Genomic DNA, 12223 nt, shown 5'->3' on the forward strand with positions numbered 1-12223 from the left:
GTAGCATTTTTCGTTGTCGAATTGTACTACCCACTGTTTTAATGGGAGGTAGCAAAATCTGACAGGGTAGCACAAATCAACAGAACACCGGCTGAAATGTTTTGAAATCACTTGTACCCTACCTGATCGAAAACATCCAGTCTTTCACTCTTTGTCAGTTTGAGTCTTGTTAAAGTTTTAAATGAATCTGCCATCTCATTATGAACTTCAGATGAACTTCAGAGCTGCTCTGAGAGTTTAATTCATGAGCATTTCACCATTTAATTTGATAACATTTGATCATCACATAGGCCTGGGTGATAAAACGGTATCGGTATTTATCGACGGTACACCTTCATCGATAACGATAGAAAAAATGTCCGATATAGCGCACGATATAGGCACGTGCTTTGAGTGACGCAGACAGCCCACGAACACATGCTGAAATGAGTGTGCCTGCCTGTGATGAGGAGATTGTGAATAAAGAATGAATATTAGTCTAATTTAAAATTAAAATTTGCAGAATGTTAGGTGTCCATCAGGGAGTGTAATCAGTGGCGCGCGAGATGCGGAGATAATGATGTAAGCGACGTTGTTGCATTTTAATGTTTTTATTCAGCACATTTTTTAGACGGACAAATATGTCTGCTGCACTCGCGTCTCACACAAGAGGTGTAGCCATGCAAAGTTAAAAAAAGTTTAAACTTTTAGAAAACACGTCGCAAATTTGTGAAGGTTTCTTCCATTTCACTGCGTCTTTTATGTTTTTAAATGCAATCTGTGTGAATGGCGCTTCGGCTCTTTTTATTAAGCAATGCATAAATACATTATGCTGTTTTGTTCATAATTGTTTACGCAATTTGCAAAATTGTATTTGATTTATATATGTTAATTTAGACGTGATGCACTTAAATAGACAGTTGTTATTTCATTGCACTGAATAAACAATTTAATGTGCTGCATTATTTTGCTCATTGCGCCCTGCTTTGGCCTCGGGAGACAAGACAAAAGTTTCTTTAAGACTTATTTAATCTGCATATAAAACATAAGAAAGGAGATATTTGTTTAAACTTTATTTTGTGTTTGACTGTTAAAACAAAACAAAAAGTATTTGTTGTCTTAAAGGGGTCATATGATGCTTTTTTAAAGATCATTATTTTGTGTATTTGGTGTAACAGAATATGTTGTTGGGTAAATTAAAAATACAGTGGTTAAATTCTATTGCTCTTTATTTTAAAAAGGGTTATAAAAAATGTCAATAATTATCGATACCGAACGATATGAAACATTATATCGTTGATAAATTTTTTTAGCTATATCGCCCCGCCCTATCATCACATACACAGAAACTCAAAGGCTTCAATGAAACTCAAGGAAAAAATAAAAGTTTGGGTTAACTTGAAGAAATTGTGGCAAAAGTATTTTACTATCGTACAGTGGAATGTAGTTTTCAAAGTAATAATAATAATAAAAATAATAAAACGGTTTATTAAAAAATTATTTTTAGGGGATATCACAATTTTTCTTCCGTGTAAGCTGTAAACCTATGTTGTAGAGTACTTTGACATAAACTTCAAGGAACTGTTCAAATTTTACTGAATTACTTTTTAAAAGATTAATGAAATGGTTAAAGTTGTATGCATTCATTTGATTAGCACCATTTTTGATTATAAATTTAATTTCAATCATAAAGAATCCAGAAAAATAAAAACATCCTATGTTTATTTGACCAAAACTCAAAAGGGCAGAAAGCAATTATTTAATTACAGCACGACACGGCTCTTTGAATTTTTCAGAAATTTGCAAACGCAACGCTACACTTAGCAACTGACCTTCACTTCCAGTTCCCTCGTGAGTCAGTCAGTGCCGCATTTCAGTGTAGACAGTGATGGAGTGGCTCTTGTTTGGCCCTGGTCCTGGATTCAACAGTACCATAAAGCGAGGCGCAAGCCTGGCGGAAAAAAACTCAGAATGATTCATTGCTTTTACAGTCCCATAAACTCTGATCCGTCAGAAAGTGACAAGACTGCCACCGCAAGTTCACTAGCAATTTTTTGCTGATGCTGCCATGTATTTGGACCCCTTGCTGAGTCACGCCAGCTTGAAAGGTGATGGCTAAATGCCTGATAGTCTTGACACATCAGCATTTGTTCAGCTATTCACAGGCCTGTTGCCTGCCAGCCAGAGTTCAGTGGTTCAAAATTGTTGTTCTCCTCAGAGGCTTGTGCAGTTACTAAACATTTAGTGGACACTTTTATCCAGTGCCACTTAGAGTACACTTATTACAGGAGCAAGTCCTTCTGGAGAAACATGAAAGTAAGTGCCTTACTCAAAGGGACAATGGTGATAATTCATGATTTGCTTTTTGTTGTGATCAAAGCAACTATCTTACTGTTAGCAGAAGGCCGGTATCCATATGTTATACGATTATTGTCATGATCATAAAAATAGCATAAACGATTACAACTAATCATTACTTTAAGAACTTTAAGATATATCTGTAATATGTTTGTGTCTGTGTGTGTTCACAGTTTCTGTGCGGATTGTCTACAGCCGTGTCTGCAGGTGACATCACCTCTCTGTCCACTCTGCCGCATGCCTTTCGATCCAAAAAAAGTGGACAAATCCTCCAGCCTGGAGAAGCAACTCTCTTCATATAAGGCACCATGTAGAGGGTGCAGCAAAAAGGTTTGTCCTTGTGCTTGCGCAAACAAATATGAATGAAAAAAAAACTGGGCATAGTACCACAACGCATGTTCCTCTGAACAGTGCAGCTGTCATTATGTAAGGCATTTACACTAAAACTTGCTTCAGGGACACTATAGCACGACATCGAGTCTCTCCTGCAGGAGCCTTTCAAAACTGCAGTGACAGTTTAATGGTAAATAAAAGTTAAAGCAAAACAAGCACAGCCCAGCAACTACAATCTGACACACTGAGATGCCCTGATTGCCATTGCGAGCTTAGAAAGACCCCTTTTTACCCTTTTATTGTGTTTGTGCTCACTGTTTTGTGTTTGCATGATTTGACACAGCATTTTTTTTTAGATATGTTAGTTTTATCAAGTCAGCAAAACATGACTGCTGGATTTAAAAACATGACCAGCAATGGTCACATTTACACTGTTTACAGTACAGTAAATAATTGCAAGTGAAATGCCCTAATCAAGGTGTCATTTGTACTAAAGTATCCCTATTATGCTATTTTAAAGCTTTCTAGTTATGTTTTAGAGATCTTCTAAAATAGGTTTACATGCATCCAAGGTAAAAAAAAAAAAATCTAATAATATACATTGCAGCATCACCTCCAATAATGACTGCTGAATAGTAAAAACTTACCCAAACAATAATGGCACATACGTTAGCCAAGCACTATGCCATGAATTAGTGACTTTGTAAACCAAAATCCTGCTCCACACTTTTACTCTAGGAAGTAAGAATGACAGACAGTCTGCATTAATTGACACAAATTTAGGTAATTGTGGGAAGATTATCAGAAATATTTCAATACAATAATTAAAAATTAAAATTAATTTCAACCACTGTTTCTTTATATCCTCATCCTTTGGGAAAACATGCATCTTGGTTTTACTTTGGCAGTGCAGAACACAGTGTCTTCTAGACATTGCAACAACACAAACTGAACAATCGTCCAGGCCTTAGCTACAACCACAGTGTTTGGGGGCAGGTCAAAGTACATACAGTATGAAGACCAAAAGCGGGTTTACGAATTTAGGTTTGCAACGGAAGGAAGTCTTCAAATTGCTGATGACTCGTTTCAGGCAGTTCAGGATTGGTTCTTTCTTTTGAGAAATAATAACAACATTTATCATGCACTTTGATCTTTGCAGACCTTTTACATTCACAAACAGCTATATAACTCACTACATGATAGGTAATATCCAAAAAAGCATAATAGGGGCACTTTAATCACAGCGCAAGTTACTCACTTTGCTTTATTATGTCCCTTTGAATATCCCAGGTCACCCTGGTCAAAATGCGGTCGCATATTTCATCTTGCACAAAGGTTCAGGAACAGATGGCCAATTGCCCAAAGTTCATGCCTGTGGTCCCCACCTCACAACCCATTCCCAGGTAAGCATTGCTCCACGAATCATTTAAGGTCAAGGTTGACATAATCATGGAAAATAGTTTTTTTCTTCATCAATTGCCTCGATTTTCTCATCATCAACTTTTTTTTGTTTTGTTTTGTGAACACTGCATGTTAGTGTGACTACACTTTGGAAAGAAAAATGTGTTTGTCTGTAAATGTCTGTAAATCAGTTAAGTGAACAGGAAGGTAATGCACATATCTGAAAAAAGTATGATGCAGTTGTTGTGTTCAAAAACTAAGATCATGACAGTAAAATTATAGCTATATGATATTAAAGTTATAATATTTTGAGAATAAAGTAAAAAATTATGTGAATAAAATCATAGTATTAGGAGAATAATAGCAATATGAGATTAAAATGATAATATTTTGATTTTATTAGTGGCATTGTCAACTAAATTGTGCAGACTCGTATTGGCCATGGCGACTAATTTTGCCTACTTCCCTGCTCATTTTCATTTATTTATTTACTTAGGGTATTTATTATTACTTTAAATTATTGCCTGCACAATTCACCCAAGGTTTTCCTGAATTCAGGATTCAATGTGAAAACAAAAGTAATGAATGATGTATCCGCTTTAGCCTTGACTTGCAATGCTATCATTTGTCTCATCTTCTGTGAACAGTTTCTCTGCATCTTAGCTCTTAAGAGGGATTTCGATGTGCAAGGTTGAAAAGAAATGTTCCTTTTCTATGTGTGTTTCACAAAAATGCACTTCACGTGAATGTGCGAGTACGAACTTAAGTCAGTTAATGAAGTGCTAAAATGTCAGTCACTAATTTTTACCTTATTATGGCTTACAACTTTTGGTATAATGTTAAAAAGCACTTGTCATTTACCTGACCAAAGACATTGTTTTCCTAAATATTCAAGGTAATTATCTACATAATATATATATATATATATAGAGAGAGAGAGAGAGATAAAAACATTTAATAATTTATAATTATTGAAACAAAAGTTTTACACAGATTTAAGTCTTAACTGCTTCAGAGACTTTCACCAATCAAGCAATGCTCTTTGATGGTCAAAGTGATTACGATGACAGCAATATGCTGCTCAACACTTTAGTGCTGGTGAAAACACCTTTAGTTATAAAATGAAATTAAATTATTAAGGTTGTTCATTCTCATTTGGCCTTATTAGCTGTCTAGGCCACTAGGCTTTGGTGCCTCTCTTCTTCATAGGTGGTAGTGGAAGGGAGCTGGAATGAATTTAAAGGGTTAGTTCACCCAAAAATGAAATTCTGTCATTAATTACTCACCCTCGTGTTGTTCGAAACCCGTAAGACCTTCGTTCATCTTCGGAACACAATTTAAGATATTTTTGATGAAATATGAGGGCTCTCTGACCCTCCCATAGACAGCAAGGTAACTACCACGTTCAAGGTCCAGAAAAGTACCAAGATGATCGACAAAGTAGTCCGTGTGACATCAGTGGTTCAACAGTGGCGGAGCTGACCCAGATCCGGCGTAATGACGTCATCACGCCGAATCTGGGTCAGCGCCGGCGCCACCACACGCTCGCGTCATGGTACTGTTGTGAACGCGCGTCCAAAGTGAGACGAAAATGTGGAATAAAGTCGTTATTTTAGTTTTCTTTGCGTAGTTTAGTTTTCGCAAGTTATTACACATGCACCTTCTCATTCACTGTCTCTTTAGGCTAGTTAAGTGCAAATCTACAGAGCCTCGTTAGAAATACACACATGGTGCTATCACTTTACCAGCATTTGCTTTATTGTTCTTATAAATAAGTCAGTTAATAGAGTAAGAGCCTACTTTAACTATTAGAACATTTCTTATTATTGTTTTTATGTTAAATACGTGTGATGAATGAAAGGTTGAATGCCACAGACGTTTTGCAGTTTTTTTTTTGTGGAATTTTCACATCGTTTCTTATGTAAGGATGGCATTTAAGAGGCGTTATATTTTTGTAATGTATTTGTGCTAGTGCTAACTTTGTAAGACTGTCACTTCCAGATGATCCAGGAAGTTGAATATCCAGCCAAACTGAAACTAACTTTACTGCACAGATTGAACTTTTAATCCTCCACATCCATGCTGCTGGTATGGCATTCTATTCATTGTGATAATCATACTGTATCTTGTAATAATGTGGTTATTTTTCTTTACTCCAAATAATTCATTTAATATTACACTTTTAATCTCAACTTTATTCTCAGACTTTATTCTTAAAATTTTACTACTTTAATTTTGTATTATCTTGTACTAAGGCTTCACAATACAAACATATTTTGTTTCTATTCCTTAGTTTTTGTTTAATCCAAAACAAATCAAAATAAAAAAGCACGGAGTAATTTTTTTTCTTGTTTTTTCCCCCACATTATTATAGGTGACTCTGCCAACAGTGAAATCTCAATGATTAAAAATCCACCAACACTTTATTTTGATGGTCCCTTTTGAACATTCTGTTGACAATAAGTAACATTGCACCTACATATCAGCTAACTCTCATTAGAGTATTAGTAGACTATCTGCTTAATATCTGCTAACTCTTTATTGTGATGGTCTCCAAACAGACATTCTACTGACTATAAGTAACTTTTCAAGTGCATGTCAACTTCATCTAACCCTAACCCTACCAGTCAACTAATACTTTACTAACACTCTAGTGAGACTTAGTAGATATGTAGGTGCAACGTTACTTATAGTCAACAGAATGTGTTAAAGGGACCATCCAAATAAAGTGAAACCAAAAATCCTGCTTTAAAATCCAACTCCATTGTCAACATCAAATATGAAAATATTGCATGATGCAACATCATCACGGCCAATTAGGACAGTTTCAGTCAGGACAAACAATAGAATTATGTCACTTTCTCCCTACATTAAAGAGCAACCAATCCCACAAGTCTCTCTTAGGCAAATGCTGCTTTATGACTCATGCTTCTCTGAAGCACTCAATGCTCTTTGGGACAACAGTTAAAATGCAGCGAAGAGCTTTAAAATATGCATCCAGGACGTGTTTCATTCTTTACAGATACTCTTTAGACCCACACACTAACGGTGTAGGTATACTTAGATCTAGAGATGTCAAACTGATGTCTGACAGTTGAAGAGAGACAGAAAGTTTTGCAGGCAGGAATCCGATAAAAGTCCAATCGGATGACTCCAGGTTGAGTTATGTGTGTGCGTCTCTGTCGTGCTTCACTCTTCCTTTGAAGCACAGGAAGAGCGAGAGGAGGATAAGAATTAATTAGCTCTTCAAAGCAGAGCATGTTGATGTATTCCCACTGTGTCTCTGTCTGCAAAAGTCTTGCATCACGGCTGTTTATCGTACTCTTTGTGGTAGCATCACACAAATAATTGTAGAACCATGTTACTAATGCAGACCTTTATGCCACCCTAACGTTACTTTAGTAAACACAGAGTCCTTGTTCAATAGCGTGTCCGTGACACTATAGCCCTATTCGGACGGGACTAGTTTTACAGGGGGGTGTTAGAGAAATTTGTGTTTCACAGATGTACTTGGTGATTTTAATCCCATCCGAATCTGCCACGTCTGTGTTTTTCTCACACAACCTCTGTAATAATTCCAGAGCAAATTACCTACTGTCTTTCAGTGATTGCCGGTGATATTTTTTTTTTTCACAATGCGTTTCCCTGTGTGTTTTGGCCAACGTGAATTACCGTAGATGCTCTTACTGCGCGCATGTTTGATATACTTGCCTCCCGGCAAAAAAATAAAAATAAAAAATAAATAACAATAATAAAATCAAGAGCCAGATCACGTAAACTGTTAAGACTGGCTATTGTAATATCAGGTAAGTTTACTCACGTTCATTTCTGCACTCAATTACATAATGTTTTAATTACATATGTACCTTTATGAAAATTAAACATGGGTTTACTACAAATAAATAAAAAAAATTAAATAGTTAAACTAAAGTAACCACACATTAACATGGTTTTGCTATACTAGGCATTTAGCTTCACCATGGTATTTGTAATAAAACTGATTATACTAATCAGCTAATCAATCCGAATGACTATAAGCAATGCACGCATGCAGAGCGCGTGATCTCTGAAACGCCCAGATGTACAAAACAGACCCTCCCACCTCTGTAATAAATACGAAGATGCTAGTCCCGTTCGAATTGGTACATGAAAATCGCAGACGTCAGGTGATAAGAATCGAAACTGAAACGTTGTTTAGAAAGCTAGTCCCGTCCGAATAGGGCTTATGACACATTTCTGTCTCGGTGCCCAGTGAGTCAGTGGTTTAACAGACAGCAGTTTTGTATGGAGGTGAGGAAACTGGTTCAGACTGATTCTTTCCAAGACACCATAATGTCATGTCTGATGATCTAGAACAAACTCAAGTGAGCTTTAGAGGGCTTCAGAGCTAAGAGAATATTTAAATTCAGTATTAAACAACACTCACAACCTATTTTGCTTCCACAATCCGATGAATTGTTGGTCAGGACAAGGGGTGTGTGATATGTACTGTGTATGATAATATCGCAATTATTGTTTTAGCAATGTGCGAGCTGACATTATCGATTGTGTCACAAACAAAAACATGCCTGTAGTGTGCGCTTTCACTGTGGCACGTAGCCTAATTGAATGCCAGTATAGAATGCCACCGAAATGCAAGATAAACAGGGTTTTGTTTTTTTGTATATATAAAATGATATAGTTATGTAGTATCACACAAGCAATAGTGCTGTTTCTTCTGAATATCAGCATGACTGCATGATTTTAGACAATAAATTGTCATTTTGGGTTACATTTTATTGGCTGTTTTTTTTTTTTTTTTTTTTTATTTTAAATTTCATGTCATTTAACATGTCAGTGAAATTTTTTAAATAACGTAACAGCGAAGCGGTTTTGCATCTACAACCAACACATCTCATCACTTTATTTATGCAATAGTAAATGCATTCAGGCCATATCTGAGCTGCATTAAACAGTCTGGTTAAAAAGATCTAAATGCCTCTTCTGTGCCATTTCTTCAATTTTGTAGATACTGATACTGGTACAGCCCTGTAGTTTCTTATTACTAAAATTAATTTTACTGATTAAAGGTGCAATAGGTGATTGTCTTCAGAAACATTTTTTGTTATGCTGGTTGAAACGCTCAAGATGGCGGCGCGTTCACACGCTGCGGCTTCTCTCTCTCCCGACAGAAAGGTGTTTTCGTGTTTTTTGTCTTGTGAGTCGCAGTGTTTTTGTACGTATTCGTCGCGTCTATCTGTCTCTAAGCGCGCATACAGTCGTGTTTCCAAGATGTCCTACTGCACCTTTAAATGTAAGACTTTAAAAAATGCAAAAGGTAAAAAGCCCCTTGAAATCATTTTACAGGGGCAAATATTGCCTCCTAGTGGAAAACTTTGTCACTGCTATGAAACGCAAAGAATATGCAGAATATGAAAAGCTTTAGGAGTCAGCTCTCTATGACAGTGACAGTGTACTAGCACCAAAAAAAAACACTCTGCAAAATAATGTCGATTATCATTATACAAAAACCCAGGAAATAATGGAGATGTTGTTTTTTTGTTATTATCACACACCCCTACTCAGGACTATATTTAAATTTCATTGAGAAAAGTGTCTTTATCACAAGTGGGTTTGAATGAAGAAGTTGAAAAGTAAGAAGGCTTGTTGACATCAGCAGAAAAGGAAAGTTGTTTCAGAGGTGGAGCAAGTTATTACATTTTGATCACATTTTATGAAGTAAAATTTTGATTTCATGTTGACTTTATTGATAACCATCCTTATTTCTTTTTTTTTTTTTATTGCATTGCGAAGAACATACACAATCAATGCCAGGGGTACATACAATTGAGAGTACAAATGCAGTTTACAAAATCAGGAAAATATCGTACAAATGACGCAATGAGACAGTTTTAAGGGCTTTGGAGTTGCTGGATGTAAGGAGAGTGTCCAGATAGGATTTAAGTTCCTTATGAAAAATAAAAAAGTAAGGCTTAGCACCCTGAAATTTACATTTATGTAAGAAAAATTTCGCTAGAAAAATAAACAAATTTATCAAGAAATATTGGTCCTTTGCATCTTTATCAAAATTGTGCTGACCAAATAAAACATCTTTGTATAACAAAGAAAAACTTTGTGATGAAAATGTGCGTACAAAAATACAGAAATCCATCCAGAACATACTTGTATATGAGCATTCCCAGAAGAGATGAGAAATAGATTCATCTTCAGCACCACAAAAAGAACATAAAGAGTCAGTATCAGGAAACATTTTTTTTAAGTAAAGCTTTACAGGATAAAAAAGATGAAGTAATTTGTAGGACACATCCTTGACCTTATCTGTTATTAAATATTTAGATGACAAAGTCCACACTTTCTTCCATGGAATGTTGATAAACTGGCCATTCCAGTAGGACACAATGTACGGGAGAGAAGCAATCTCATTCTAGAGAAGCAATCTCATAGCTGTCTAATTCTCCTGTTCCGACCAGAAGAGTTAGATAAAAAACAAATATTCCCAATCATTGTATCAAAAGGATGAGCAACTGACAAAGAAATCTGGGGTCTAGCTGAGTCTTTGAGAAGAGTTATTGCTCCATAAGGAATGGCATCCATTACTATAGCAAACTCTCGTGGAGTGACAGGTGTGTTATACTTGTTCAAAAACTCTGAATATGAATACAAGTGTCCATCAGCATTGATTAATTGAGAGACCAAAATAAAATTATTATTCACCCAATCTGGGAAAAACAATGACTTATTTTTATGAAGAATATCACAATTATTCCAAATAAAGTACCGGTGAGGACAAAAATTGTGCTTATATATAAGGTGCCAGGCCAAAAGTGCTTGTTTATGAAAATTTGATAATTTAAGGGGCAATTTAGTGATGTTGTAGTTGCATAACAATAAGAAAGGGAGACCTCCCACCTTAGAAAAAACAAGATTAGGAAGAATATTCCAGAATGAAAAAGGGTTTGTTAAGTACTGTTTTAACCAATTTATCTTGAAAGTATTATTTAAGGAAGTAAAATCTAGAAAGTTTAGACCACCACATTCATAATTATTAATAACCACAGACTTTTTAACATAATGCCTCTTATGCTTCCACAGAAAATCAAATAGCATTCTGTCAATATCTACACATGTAGATTTATCCACGTATAAAGAGAGAGCGGGGTAAGTCATTCTTGAGATACCCTCAGCTTTAGCAATAAGGGTTCATCCACTAAGAGATAAATCTCTTAGTAACCATGAATTGAATTTCCTTTTAGTTTTCTCAACAACTGGGTCAAAGTTCAGTCTTCCTCTGACTTTATCATCCTTACATATGGATACACCCAGATAGGTCACCTGTGACTTAACTGGAATACCGTAAAGAGAGGGAGATGGACAGGCTTTGACAGCTAACAGCTCACATTTATTAAGATTTAAATTTAAGCCGGAAGCTTTAGAGAAAAAATTAATGTATTGGATGGCAATCGGAATCTGTGATTCATCTTTTAAAAACAGGGTAGTGTCGTCAGCTAGCTGACTAATAAGCATATGTTTGTTGTCAATAGTAATACCTTGCAGCTGACTACTCAAAAGAGAGGAGGAAAGAAGTTGTGCAGCCACAAGAAATAAATAAGGGGATACAGGGCAACCCTGACGAACTCCTCTTGACAATTGAAATCTAGGCGAGGTACCCGACTTAAGGTTGATGGAACAGTTGGCATTATTATAAAGAGTTCTTATAAATTTGCAGAATGGATCACCAAACCCAAGCTTTTTGAGAGATAGAAAAATAAACTCGTGTTCAAGAGAGTCAAAAGCTTTGTAAAAATCTACAAAAAGAATAAGACTGTCATCATTAACTAATTTGCTATAGTCTAATAAATCTAGAACAAGTCGGATATTGTTTGATATGTGTCTTTTTGGCATAAATCCTGATTGAGTCTCATCGATAACTGAACTTAGAACACACTTGAGTCTTTTGGCCACAGCCCAAGCTAAAATTTTATAATCATTATTAAGGAGACAAATAGGTCGCCAATTATCTATCAAAGTAACATCTTTTTTAGGTTTAGGTATCAAAGTTAAAAGCCCTTGTGTTAAACTAGAAGGCAAAGTTTCTGACTGAATACTCTCCAAAAACATCTCTAGCAGAAATGGTGCCAATTCTTCAGCAAAG

General features: G+C 35.8%; 1 protein-coding gene across 1 annotated transcript in view; it reads left to right on the forward strand.

Moving 5' to 3' along the window:
- LOC107663044 (RING finger protein 166) overlaps nt 1-12223 on the forward strand; it is a 41458-nt gene that overhangs the window by 22668 nt on the left and 6567 nt on the right. The window contains exons 2-3 of the mRNA XM_016453195.1: nt 2511-2667; nt 3961-4073. Of these exons, the coding sequence (XP_016308681.1) occupies nt 2511-2667; nt 3961-4073 (270 nt within the window). The remainder of the gene's footprint in view (nt 1-2510; nt 2668-3960; nt 4074-12223) is intronic.

This window comes from Sinocyclocheilus anshuiensis, unplaced genomic scaffold (assembly GCF_001515605.1).
Source record: "Sinocyclocheilus anshuiensis isolate Anshui unplaced genomic scaffold, SAMN03320099.WGS_v1.1 scaffold1317, whole genome shotgun sequence".
Classification (NCBI taxonomy): Eukaryota; Metazoa; Chordata; class Actinopteri; order Cypriniformes; family Cyprinidae; genus Sinocyclocheilus; species Sinocyclocheilus anshuiensis.